The sequence below is a fragment of the Oryzias latipes genome, chromosome 20 (genome assembly GCF_053564925.1).
Source record: "Oryzias latipes strain Hd-rR chromosome 20, Olatipes_Hd-rR_3.1".
In the NCBI taxonomy this organism is placed as follows: Eukaryota; Metazoa; Chordata; class Actinopteri; order Beloniformes; family Adrianichthyidae; genus Oryzias; species Oryzias latipes.
This window is the reverse complement of record NC_136256.1, coordinates 214,433-228,802: the sequence shown is the minus strand read 5'-3', so window position 1 is coordinate 228,802 and position 14,370 is coordinate 214,433. Positions and strand designations below refer to the sequence as shown.

Genomic DNA, 14,370 nt, shown 5'->3' with positions numbered 1-14,370 from the left:
GGAATATTTTAACAAAGAAATTAGATCAGAAGAAGGGAGTGAACAAATTCCAGTCTTGGACGTAATAATTGGAGCATACCAACAGAAAACATCTAAAATTATTTCAAAACTGTACGCTAGCCTCATTTCATGTCAGAAGAATACAACTTTATATGTTAAAGAAAAGTGGGAAAGGGAAATGTCTATCACTGTTTCAAAATAAGAATGGTATTCAATATGTGCAATAACTCAGTCTTCTACCACATCACTGAAATGGAGGGAATTTAACTGGAAGAATCTCATGCGCTTCTTTATTACACCCTCAATTAAAAGCAAACAATCAGCAGATCCACAGATGTGTTGGATACAATGGGACACATTAAATGCAAATCATTCCCATATTTTCTGGAGCTGTTTACAAATAAGGCCATTTTGGCATTCCATCCATCTTGCTTTAACAAATATTCTGCACTATACAATTCCCTTCAACCAGCTAGTACTACACCAGAACCACCATTCATTACAGATTGGACGGAAATAGTGGAGGAGATCTACATCATGGAAAAGATGACCTTCGCCTTAAGACTGAGAGAAGGAAAATTCAAGGAAAAATGGGAAAGATGGACTGTATATAAAAACTTTTTGGTCATTGCATAATCTTTTTGTTCATATTTCTGGATCGGCTGCTGGTATGTCCTTTTTTTGTTTGTTTGTTTACTCTGTTCAATTTCATGTACATTTGTGTTATACCTTATTAAAAAATAAAATTTAAGTTAAAAAAAAAAAGATGGAAAAACATTTAACTGAATTGGAGTAAAATGATATTTTGTTAGATAAATATGTAAATTTGAGTTGTAAAAAATATTGAGTTGGGTAGACGTAAGAAATTAGGTTGAATAAATTTAACACAATTACATGTTACCAATGGAAGTAATTCATTTAAGTTGGATATGTTATAAATTTATGTGTCACAATAAAAATAGAAATGGGATAGAAACTCTAGTTTATTTTGTCTGTTCTTTTTCTCCAAGCAGAAACTCTTTCTTTTGTTGATGATGAAGACGTATTACTTTAGTGTTGGGCGTCTAATCTTCATACGCCGTCATTAAAATGTTCAACTCCATCTCACTAAAGTATAGCGCTATCTTTTTTTTTCACCACGCGTTTCCATGGTGACTCCGTAAATCAGCGATCTATTGAGAATGTCTTTATGTACTCGCCGCGCACGTGCATTAACCCAGGGTTACCAAGTCGAGCGTAATTACGCCAACTCATATCCGGTCATTTGGAACCGACATACCCAGAGTAAACAAGTTCAGGAGGATTTCAGCCAGAGTTCAGGCTTAAAGTCAGGCTAGTTTAAACACTTTTAGCGCTCAAGTAACTGAAATGGAACTCTAAGGAGGAGGCAGGGAGAACTAAATGATGAATAATGATGAATAATGATCAAGAATAGAGGAGAGAAGGAGAGAAGTAGATGAGAAAAGAGGACAGAACCCCAGTGCACCATAGTTACCCAGCTTCAACTTCTAGCAGCCTACTAAAAACAAATTGTTATTGCTATTAATTTCAATTTAAACACATTTACGTTAAAGATATTTTTAAGGTTATTTACATCCCATTATTAACTCAGCTCAAAAAAGATCTGGAATGTTGGTGTCTATTACCCTTTTCACTGGGAGGGAGATTTAACAGTGGCCCAGGTGGTTGAGCAGGTTGTCCAATGATCGAAGGGTCAGCGGTTCGATTCCCCACTCCCACCAGCCAAATGTTGTTGTGTCCTTGGGCAAGACTCTTCACCCTCCTTGCCTCCAGTGTGGCTCCACTGGTGTGTGTATGTGCATGAATGATCCCGGTGATGGTCAGAGGGGCCGTAGGCGCGAAATGGCAGCCACGCCTCTGTCAGTCTGCCCCAGGGCAGCTGTGGCTACAACCATAGCTTACCGTCACCAAGTATGAATGAGGAGTGAATGAATAATGGACACAATGTAAGCGCTTTGAGCGTCTGGAAAAGCGCAGATAAATCTAATCCATTATTATTATTTTAACACAATCAAAATGAACGTGCTCCCGAACATTTTATATATATTTCAATGCATCCTTTTATCCCCCCCCCCCTTTTTTTTTTTTTTTTTTTTACAAATGTGGATAAATTAATATCAGGTTTTTTGTGGGATAAAGGAAAACCCAGAATAAGAAAAAATATCCTGCAGCAACACTGTCAACAAGGTGGATTATCCCTTCCTAATTTCCAATATTACTACTGGGCTGCCAACATTAGATCCATGTTATATTGGAAAGACTTACAATTTAATAAAAACACAAACCCAAAATGGTTATATATAGAGGGGGCTTCTTTTCCTAATGCGCCTCTACAATCATTGCTTTGTTCAGAACTACCTTTTTCTGAACCGAATTACACCTCAAATCCCATAGTTAAACAATCTCTGAAAATTTGGAGATAATTTAGGCAAGTGTTTTCCCTCAAAAGCCAATCAAAATGTACACCGAAACAAATAGAAATCATAGGTTTATACCTTCGACTACAGATAAAGCTTTTTGGGAATGGAGCAGAAGAGGCCTTGTTTCATGTGAGGACCTATTCATTGATGGTATGTTTGCATCCTTTGAGCCACTTAAATTAATTAAATTAAATACAATATTCCCCGCTCCCCCGTTAGATACCTTCAACTTCGAAGCTTTATTTCAACTTCATTCCCTCATTTCCCATCCTGCCCCCCTGACTCACTTCTAGAATCCATCTAGAAAATAAACGTCAGGGGAACATTTGGGAACATTTACTACTTGCTTAACACATACAATTTAAATCAAATGATACCCCTAATATTGCTAAAAACCCAATGGGAAGAGGACTTAGACTTAAACATCACTGATAAGATATGGGAGAAAGCACTAGACAGAATATACTCTTCCTCAATTTGCTCATGTCACAGGATTACTTCATTTAAAATCGTACATAGACTCCATGGGTCTAAAGCAAACCTTAAAAAAATTCATTCCAGATATTAATCCAATTTGTGATCGATGTAAACTACCGCTACCTCATATATGTTTTGGTCCTGTGTAAAATTAAGTTACTTTTGGCAGTCATTATTTAAAGTATTTTCAGATGTTTTACAAAGGCCTTCTGTAATTTCTGCAATATTTGGTGTAATCCCACAGGATCTTCATCTCAACCACAAAGCACAAAACATAATTATCTTTGGGACTTTAATTGCTCGGAGACTTATTCTTCTCAAATGGAAGGATCAAGTTCCTTCAACGTTAAAGATGTGGATAAATGATTTTTACATTATTTGGTTTTGGAGAAATACGTTTCTCTGCTAGAGGATCTACAAAAGATTTTTATACCACTTGGAATCCCTTCCTAAATTATATGAAGAACTTAGACGTCACCGCTGTTAGAATATTTAATGATTGACTCTTTATTTTGGAAATGTGCTTTGAGAGGTTTATTTCTTTTGAAAATGTATATTTTACAAAATATTTGTAGTTTGAAAGAGTGGTGCAGTAAGGGGAGGGAGGGGAGGGTGTGTGGGGATATGTAATCTGTTTTGTATACTTTGTCAAACTTGAATCCTTGTACCCTCTGTTTACATTTGAAATACCAATAAAAAGACTTGGTGTTAAAAAAATTACAATTGTATCACAGTTTTCATTGTTGAGTAGGTCTCTGTTTAAAGGACAAAAAAAGTTTGTTTTTGCAGCCCTCTTCTGACTTTGAGCCCCTGCCCCTCTAGGATGCTCTGCACATACCTGGTCTGAAGTGCTGCTAACTCATTAATGCAGATGAACTAATATTTCTGTTGCTTTTTCATAGACTGTTAAGCCAAGGGATTCTTCAAGTCTACTAATAAATATAAAGTTGAATGAATTAAATTGACCTATTTTTTACAGTTCTTTTTCCAGCAGTCCACCTACTTTACCTCTCAGACCTTCAGGACCAGTGCCCCAATGACCTTTGTAAACCCCCACTAGGCGATCTAATGGTGGGGCGACAAGCGCAGCTCATAGCTTCGTCCACTTGCGGTCTGAATGGACCTGAGCAGTACTGCACCACTGGACACCTACAGGTCAGTGGTAGCTCTTACTTGCAGCTCAGCTTCAAAGCACAACTAAACATGAACAGATCATATGTCCTGCAGGCAAGCACACACAAATGTGCAAAGAGCCCAGGGATCTAATTTCTGTTAGATCTCAAGTGCAAAATCTGCAGAAAAAAAATGGGCCTACAAAAATAGTGGTGAAAACAAACGGAGCTATAATTACAGTGTGTGGAAAAAGTGTGCAGTCCCTTGTAAAATGTTGCAGATTTGTACCGTGTTAGAGAATGTTACAAAGGCTCAGCCCTACATTCACATAGTTATGCGATATGCCCTTGAGCTATGCCATCATGGAAGTATCAGGTCAGTCAGTCTTGTTCCAGTCCCTTACTTAGCCAAGTTTGCCACCTGGGGAAACGTTAATGCATTTGCTCTTCTTCACTTTCCCGGCACTGATATTTAGGTGTTGCGTCCTGTTCCTGTTTAATATTGGGTTGTTGTTCGCATTGGTTATCTTATTTTGTCAATGATCCGATGAGGAGCTGATAGCCGGTGGAGCTACTGCAGGACGGGTGAGATGTGAAGAGTGGAGGGGGTTTGTATTATGATGGAAAGGGAGATGCAGTAGTCCACATGGGACGTAATGAGACCGCTGAACAGCTTTGGAGTGAGGGCTGAGAGAAGGACAGAGACGGCGGATAGTGGGAAGATGAAAGTAAGCGGTTGGGTGATGTTATTAATGTTTCAGTAAAGGAGACAGTGCTGTCGAGGATGATACCAAGACTGTGGGGAGAGGAGGATGGAGCAGTTATCAAAGGATATGAAAACGTTATGGAGTTTATTGTTGGTCTTAGTTCCTACAGTGAAAAGAATTTAAGGAAGTTTGCAGAGAATCTGTGTTTTGTTTCAAGGAGCTAATTGGTAAGGGAGCCAGGTGGGAGAATGGAATCAGGTTAGGAGAAGAAGTAGAGCTGGGTATCATCCATGAAGGAGTGAAAGGGAATGTTGTGTTTACAGAAGATATGAACAAAAGGGAAGAAGGTAGATCATGAATAACAGGACCCCAGGACAGAGCTTTGGGGCATACCTGAGGTAATAGAAACTGTAGGAGAGGTGAATGGTTTTAACTGGATGAATTTAGTGCGGCCTGAAAGATAGGAATGAAACCAGTTTGGGGGTAAGGTGATGATACTGATGTGGAAAGTCTTTTCAGAAGGATGGAGTGTGAGATGTATCAAAGTCAATAGGGATCTTAGATTTCCTTTAGAGGAATTTACTAAACACGAGAACTATTCGGCTTTGGTCTTGGAGATGGAGTCTTTGTAATGAAGGACATGGCTTAAATACGTGTCCTTGTAAATAGTGAGACCAGTTTTTCTGTAGTCTTTCTAGTTGACATTCTTTAGCTTTGAGTCGTCTGATGTTTGGAGTAAACTGGTGTGCAGAAACACTGAATGAGATAGATCTGGGTTTGAGTGGGGTGAGAAAAAGCAGAAGATTACGGGGGTTAGAATAGTAGTGCGAGATCAGTTCATTAGGAGTGGAAAGACTGTCAGGCTTCGGCAGGGTATTTATAAGTGCAGATAAATTGTCCAGGTTGATGTCTTTAGTTTTAAGGAAAGTTATGGTGTGTGGAAGATTGAATCTGGAAAATGAGAGGTTAACATGAAAAGGTAAGAGTATGTGGTTTGAAAAAGGAAGGGATCTGTGGACTGGTTTGCAGTCCACAGTCCTGAGCAGCAAACAAAGACTAGTACATGTTCTTTAACAAGAGTGGGAATGTCAATATCTTGATGGAGACCAAAGCTGGCAGGATTTGTCTTTAGTGCGGAGTTGCTGACACTGTCCACATGAATATTAAAATCCCCTAAAAATATTTTATTGGGTGAAAGTGTGGGAAGATGTGTCAGAAAAGCGGAGGAGTCAGCAGTAAAATGTTTGTTTGTCTTTGGAGTTGTTAAGGGGGGCTCCAACTATTTCCTCTCATACAAATCAAGAAATCATATTTTTCTTTAAATAAAATATAATATAAACCTTATGATAACCAAGTGGTAAAGAAATCTATCAAAAAAATTATGCTATTTTGATCCATTTGACATTTATTTTTAAAATATAACCAGCATTCACAGACTCAAACATCTCTAAATGCAAAACAACATCACATCATTTTTTTTTATATAATTTCATTTTTCTAAAAATTACATAGTTAAAATGACGTAATTAACAGCCTATTTATCTGGTCCGGGACCAGGAACTGCTCTCTGACTCGTCTTTAGAGATGGTCTCGGTTAGTTACCAATTGGACTGAGCTCTCTGAGATTCCTCAGTCTGAATACAATCTGAACCAAACGGCCAATGCAGCCGGTGGGCACATGATGCAAACAAATCAGGAATGTTGCATCGGATGAGCCACAGACAAATATAAGCAACTATTGTTGTCTTGTAAACAGAAAAAAGTCTGTTTACATGTTAGAACACTGCTGAAAATGCTTCTGACGTGCTTTTCTGTGTCTCGCTAGGCGACATGTTCCCAGTGCAGCTGTGACGTCATTCTAAAAACTACCTTGTAGTTTCCTTAACATGATCAGATGAATGCAGGCTCATTGAAACAACTTTTAACATGATACAAATCAACCTATGTTGTTCACCTTTTGAAATGGGTCACCACAGTGAATCTGTATTTCTGTGAGGCAACAGTGCTACCAAAAACATACTGTGGCACTCATGCAACCTTTATATTTTAGTTTGAACTAAAGTTCTGATTGATGTACTTGCTAAGAGCTTCAATTTCTTTGTCCATTAGGAGGCGCAAAATTGTTATATGTGCGATTCTCAGCTGCTATACAATTACCATACCAACCAAAATAGCCACCGTATCGAGAACGTAATCACAAGCTCAGATCCTGACAAAAAGATGGCATGGTGGCAGTCACAGAATGGTAAGTTTAAGATTTTAGAGAAGATTGAATTGAGTGAAGGAAGCTCACCTGAGCTTGTGTCTTCTGCAGGAGTTCATCACGTTAGCATCCAGTTGGACCTGGAGACAGTCTTCCAGTTCAGCCACCTGGTCCTCACCTTCAAGGTAAAGATCTGTTCCTTTACATCAGTTAGCCAACATATTATAGTAGAAGGTGTAAAAGAGGTATTCAGAGCTAATCACAAGTTTTTTCTGGGGGGGGCACTGCTGATCATTCAGTGGAGTAGGTCGTGCGTTTGAAAGCTCCTGCCAGCTCCAATCAATTGTTATTCATTTGCGCTTTTGGTAAAATACTTTTTTGTTTGATTGTTTATGTGTTTATATTTGTATTTTAAAGTGTAAAATGTCTGGAAAGAATGCAAAGTCTGCAAACTGAGAAAGAGAATGAGTTTAACTTTTTCTCTCTCTAACTTACTTTAGGCAATACATTAGCATTCTTTAAGTGACATCATTTTAGCAGGAGGCTTTTTATCATCTCTTTTCTCTTGTTTCTTCAGCCTTGTCTCCAAGTTGTTTAAATATCAGTGTGCACAACTTTTTTTGTCAAGGAGGGCAACACTGCTGTCTCCTCTGTTCATTGTTTATGCGGAGACTTGTGTTGAATGGGGAGGTTGGGGGGGTTCCCATCTCAGCACTATTCAATTGATGTCATGGTTAATTTGAACCCAAAAGTAAAGTTTTTACCTACCAATGTTATTGCTGGTCAAAATGGCACTTGATACTGAAGTTGCTGTTACCTTAATGCAAAAAAAGGTTTTGTTTGTAAATGTATACCCTAAATTTTGATGACACAGAATTTACTAATAGATTATAAAACAACTTACTCTTAAACACTCATCTGCTAATTTCTGTGGGGATTTAAATTGTGTTCCTGACCCAGCCATAGATCGTTCTAATCCGTGTAACTCGACTCATTCTGCAATGTCACAAATATTTTCTAATTTTATGAACTAAAATGGTCTGATTGATCCTTGGAGAACACATAATCTATCTTTTTAAAGAATTTTCTTTTTTTCCCTATGTGCTACTCTTACTTGTCCTTAATTCATGAATAGCTTTAACCAACTATAAGGGACTTACAATATCAGATCATGAATCAATGAATGAATGAAGGAATGAAGTTTTATTTATATAGCAGCTTACAACTTTGTTAGGAGTACCAAAGTGCTTCACAATAAAAGGAAGAACTAAGAAAGATTAAAATTAGGAAAATTAAGAACAAAATTAAAAATCATGGCGTGGATGGCTGTTTCAAGGTTTAGCTTCAGCTAAAAGATGCAAGTGAAAAAAGCTCATTTTGATGTTGTTAATCTGTGTGTCAAATTTAAAAACACCTGTCAAAGATAACTCCCAAATTACTGACAGCGGTAGAGTCAGCTGTAGAGGTGTCACCAAAAATAGTTCTCTCCATTTTTGACTCGTTCAAATAAAGAAAATTCTGGCTCAACCTCTGCTTAATGTCATCATTGCACTGTGTTAAAATGTTTTCTGAGCTCTTTTTTCTTAAACTGAGGTGCAGATATGTCTGCAGAACATCTGCGTAGCAATGAAAAGAGGCATCATGCTGTGCAATGACAGAACTAAGTGGCAGCAGATTTAAAAAAAAAAAAGCGCTGGACCAAGAATACAACCTTTTGGTACCACACAGGACAGAGGAGCCACAGATGAGGAGGCCTCCCCACTCCTGTCTGAAAGACCTGCAACTGCTTAAAAAGTGACTTTTACTAATAACTTAGAGAAAAAACACAAACAAACAAAATGGCATACAGGACTGATATAAGAAGAGAGGTGTTTAGGTGAAGTTTTTTAACCACAGCAAGTTTAAAAGCAGATGGAACAAATCTAAAGCTGTCAGTGATGAGGCCTTGACTTTGTTAGCCCTTGTGCTATCCTATGGGGTCAAGATGACCGTTTACGTGTTCTACGTGTTGAGTACGTGTGTTACAAGGAGCTTAGTTGAAGGATATACGTCCAGTCCGCCACCAGATGCCGCTGTTCTGTGTGGTTTCAAAGCCCTGAATGGTTGGTTCATTTTTCCGGCACATTAACCCTTGTGCTATCTTAGATGACCCCCCCTTCCTCTGACGTGTTCTCCCTACCATGACAAAGGTGGATAAAGGTGGAAAGATTTCATGTAATCCATGGACACCAGTAAGATCACAAATCATTGAAGAAAAAAGGTTCAGAGCACTGTCTAGTGGGTCTAGATGACCCACTGTCTAGTGGGTCTAGATGACCCCACTCCCAATGTTAAAGTGCCTAGGATCGCACAAGGGTTAAACACCTCTATGTGATCATGTTAGACCGTAGGGACTCTGGACAGATCAGGATAGGGCTCTATGGTGGTAATACTCTGACCTGATGAAGGAGTTTTTACAGCACAAAGACAATTAACAGGACACTCAGACCCAAGACTTTTCCAGATAACCAATCGATCTGAGGGTCATGTTTCTTCAACCAGGTTAAACCCAAAAGAAGAGGTGAGTTGGTTCTTTTAATGACATGAAACCTTATTCACTCAAAATGGTAATCAATCTGCATTTTGATAGGTTCTGTGAGCTAATGACTACCAACGTTAGAAATAAGGGGAGAAAAATAGTTGTCTTCCCGACAACCTGTCAAGTAATATTTGGTTGTCCTCCCCAAATTTTTGGTTGTCCTTCGATACCAATATTCAACAGCAACGAAATCATATCAGATGTCAGTACATACATCTTTATTTCTTGTATACATCTAATATCAACTGCCTCTTATGATGGAAAGTTAAAAAACTCTTTAAATATTAAAAACATTTTACTATATATTTAAGCATCTGGTTACACAAATTATTGCCAAAAACTAGAAACTAATATCTTTATAACTAGTATCTTTACACAGATTTAAATATATTGGTTATTTTATTCTTTGGTTTTGATAATTGTTGCTTAAAGAATATAAAATACAAAGACTGTTGTAAAATTTTAGAATATCATATGAATCCCATGAAAAAGTTTTTTTTCAGCCCATGTCAGTCTGTTCTGTTACGAGTGAAAGTTATAGTGTTTTATGAATGTGTTTTAAATCGTGTTTTTGGAGACCTCTAGCGGTCACGGCAGGTACTGTTGTTCAACACCTTTATTTTAATAATCTTTATTGAAAAGTGCACATGTACAAACAGAATGGGAAACAGCATGCACGCACTTCGTTTGTCAGTGGAAAGAATTTGCTGCATACATCTCAATTCAGAGGTTGCCAAAAGCTAACCCTTGAAACTTGAAAAATAGTCGAAAAATGAATGAATAAAAGACCTGGTTGTCATACGGACAACCACCAGGGTAATTTTTGGCTGTCCTCCGTGAAATCTGGTTGTCTCAGACAACAGGATAACTGCTTATTTCGAACGCTGACTAGAGGTGATGACGAGGTCGTCAATGGCTCTAACACAAAGGGGTTGAGGCAGAGGGAAGACTTTAATTCCTCACTTTCTGACGATCTCCTCAGACATGAAATTACTGTCAGAACCGGAATCAATGAACAGTCCCTGGGAAAACCTCTCCTCTGACATGAAGAAAGCCAGAGTCTGATGATCCAAACTAGGAGAGGAGGACATTGAACGGCTCATACACTTCTCCTCATTACGTGTCGAGCCTTGTCTTTTGCTGGACAAACGTTGATTAGGTGATCTGGAGAACCACATTAGAAACAGAGTCCTTCATTAAGGCGTCTCTCTCTCTCTCTCCTCCTGAGAGAGGCTGGTTCGACCCAATTGCATCGGCTTCTTCTCATCTACTGGGTGATGAACCAGAGTTGATGGACTAGTGGAAAAAGGAAGTGGGTGAAAGAGCTATGAGGGCCAAGTCTTTGCACCCTCTCCCTCTTTCCTCTCCTGAATCCGCCGGTCAATACGGGAGGCTAGAGCGATGAGGTTGTTGACATCTTGAGGTAACACAAGAGCTGCCAGTTTGTCCCTAACCTGCTCAGACAGACCCTGGTAGAACATATCAAACAAAGCAAAATCGTTCCATTGGCTGTCAGCTGCCAGTGTTCGAAACCTAAGGGCATAATCAATGACAAAGCCTTTTCCTTGGCGTAAACGAGACAACTGGTGTGCTGCGTCCTGCCGGGGTTTCACTGGGTCAAAAACTTGATTCAGTATAGACTAAAAACTCTGGTACGAGGAACAGACTTCAGAGCCCCTGGACCATTCTGCAGTAGCCCACTGAGCAGCACGCCCCGTCAGAAGGGAGATGACATATGCCACCTTGGCCCTCTCACAGGAGAAAGAGGATGAGTGCAAGGAAAGCTGGATTTCACACTGGGTCAAAAAAGTATGACACCAAGTTGGGTCCCCATCGTATCTCTCTGGAGGTTGGGTATGAGGTACAGGTGCAGGTCGACTCTCTGGTACAGCCGGTGTCACACTGGCTGCAATGCTGGCTTTATCCAGTCTTTTGGTGATCTGCTTTAATTCAGACGACAATTCCACCAGCTGAGTTTTGGAGTTGTAGAAAGCAGACTCCGCCGTGCCCTCCACTCCTGAGTCGTTTTTGGGTCCGTCATGGCCGGACGTTCTTGTCAGGTTTTGTTGAGGACAGCCAAAAGAAGCAAATCCAAAAGTGAAGTAAAATAGTGTATTTCATTTGAGTAAATCCTGGTCTGGAGCATGCAGATCTGAAGGAGCATGAAAACCTCCCGCCAGCAGAGGGAGCAGGACTTGGTAGTGTCATCGCTGAATCAGCAAGAGAAGTCAGCAGATAGAGCTGGGTTGGGGAGTGATCCTTGATGCTGGTTAAGTTCGGAAAACAAATAAAGTCAATAGGGGACTGTAGCCTGCGACTGAAATCCAGGAAGATTAGGAAACTGAGGCAATGCAATGGCGAGACGAGAACGTGACAATCCGTGCAGACTTGTGCAGAAAGTTAGCAGGTTGGCTGAAAGAAAGCAGAGTAACTGACATTCTGAGAAAGGCACTGGAGTGAACTTATGAAAAGGCATGACTAGGTGTTTGTCATAGAGCGTGACATGACAAAAGCTTAAGGACTCAATAATAAAATTCAAATGTTCACGCCCGACAAGATCAAAAGCTTCCTTTAGAATTTTATCAGGAATCACATCAAGACAGCAGTTTGTGGGTTTTAGTCATTTGACAATTTGAGAAAGAGTTGGAAGACAAATCAACTCACAGTGATCAAAAGATACAATTGGAAAGTGTCTGTCAGTAACTGGAGTTAAGGTCTGTCTGACAGAATCCACTTTATCAATAGAGCAAGAAAATTCTCACAGGACGTTGTGGAGGCATCTGTGCTGGCTTAGGGCTATGAATTTACAATTGTATTAATTGCATTAAACAACACCCTTGGACAGTGATTGTTGGTGGAGATGAAGTGTGAAAAATACTGGGCTTTGGCCTCTTTGACATAGTTCTAATATTCGGCTAAGGAATCTTGTAAAATCTCAAGAGAGACATGTAATTTGTTTTTCTTTCAAGTTTTCTTGGCCTGTCTGACCAAAACATCTCCAGCCACGGATGAGGAGTTGACTTCAGGTAGAGCGGACCAGATAGGGAGGAACAGACGCCAGAAACGGTCAAAGGTCTTTGATTGTCCCACAGCAGAAGTCTCCAGATTTTTTACAAAACCAAGAATGTTAAATAGTCAAGCAATCATCCATGAGTGTTGGCGTCATTTCAACAAACAATAAAAACAAAATTAAAAACAGGATAAAAAGCAGAGGTTGACGGCTTTCCACATACAATGGCTCCATCTTGTCTCTCCCTGTTTACAGATTATTTAGCTTACCTCTATTGATGGACATGCAGATAACTTCTTTTAAACGCAGCCCACCACACTGGATATTTAACTCTTTACTTTCGGTAGATGAGGAAATTTGAAATTACAACCCAAATTCTATCTAAGAATTTCTCTTATTTAACCAGAGTGACTCCACTTTAAACCTACCATTATGGGAAACACTAAAATCATATCTTAGCAGAGAAATGATCTCATATGGTGCAAGTTCTCAAAAGAAACTTAAATCTAGGCTTTCTGAACTTAAATCTGCTATTAGTAACATTGATCAGACATACTTTGAATCCTACTCCATAACTGCTTTACCCTTGTGCTATCTTAGATGACCCCCCCCCCCTTCCATTGACATGTTCTTCCTACCGTGACAAAGGTGGATAAAGGTGGAAAGATTTCATGTAATCCATGGACACCAGTGAAGATCACAAATCATTGAAGAAAAAAGGTTCAGAGCACTGTCTAGTGGGTCTAGATGACCCCACTGTTTAGTGGGTCTAGATGACCCCACTGTCTAGTGTGTCTAGATGACCCCACTGTTTAGTGGGTCTAGATGACCCCACTGTTTAGTGGGTCTAGATGACCCCACTCCCAATGTTAAAGTGTCTAGGATAGCACAAGGGTTACACAGCGTGTTCATTTACAAACTGAATTTGATCAACCAAGCAGAGCGTCTGTTATGGCACACCTGTAGTTCATATTACCAACATGGCAACAAAGCTGGTGGTTTATTAGCACATCAATTACGATGTCAGCCCACTTCCTGTCTGATAAAAAAATATTAAAAATAGTGATAATGCAGTCATCTCCTCCATCAACTGAAATTAACTTAATTTTTAAATAATTTGGTCTGAATTATACAAACATTCTACAGATAGAAATACAATGTTGGATTTCCACAAAATTCTTTCAAATCCTGTTGCTGATTCTGATAACGCTATCCAAATGGACTCACCCCTTTCTTTTAAAAAAGTCCCCAACTCAATTAAATCGATCCAATCCAAGAAAGTTCCAGCCCAGACAGGTTTGCGGCTATGTTTTACAAAAAATTTTATTGAAAAATTGCCACAGTTACTTTTCCTTTTCAATAGTTCTCCTTCTAAAAAAGACACGTACCCACTGCAATGTGGCTCTTATAGGCTGCTATCGCTGCTTAACACTGATGTGAAAGTGTTGGGTATAGTTGTGGGATCCCGTCTGGAGAACGTGCTGGCATCTACAATATCTGAACAGCAAAACAGCTTGTTTTTAATACCCCCAAATTTCAATTTCTTTTCATTTAAAGACTTAGTTAAACTCCCTGAGATTATGTCCCTTGATGCTGAAAAAGCATTTGATAGAGTGGAGTGGGAGCATTTGTTTGACGTACTGAAGAAGTTTGGTTTTGGTGATAAATTTCCTGGATTCACCTTCTTTACAAATCTCTCTTTGCACATTCCACAGTATACTAACGGTACTCACTCGTAGTATTTCACACTTGGACAGTCTCTGTCGCTCTCGGTCTCTACCATTCTCGATATAAAGGTTCAAAAAGTCCTTCGCAAGACTTTTCAATGCATCTGGGAAGGGA

General features: G+C 39.3%; 1 protein-coding gene across 4 annotated transcripts in view; it reads left to right on the top strand.

Moving 5' to 3' along the window:
• Window positions 1-14,370, top strand: part of lamb4 (laminin, beta 4) — a 119,171-nt gene that overhangs the window by 14,981 nt on the left and 89,820 nt on the right. For all 4 annotated transcript variants that reach the window (XM_078938339.1, XM_078938338.1, XM_078938337.1 and 1 more), the window contains exons 3-5: window positions 3,898-4,073; window positions 6,847-6,982; window positions 7,052-7,125. In XM_078938339.1, coding sequence (XP_078794465.1) covers window positions 3,898-4,073; window positions 6,847-6,982; window positions 7,052-7,125 — 386 coding nt within the window. The remainder of the gene's footprint in view (window positions 1-3,897; window positions 4,074-6,846; window positions 6,983-7,051; window positions 7,126-14,370) is intronic.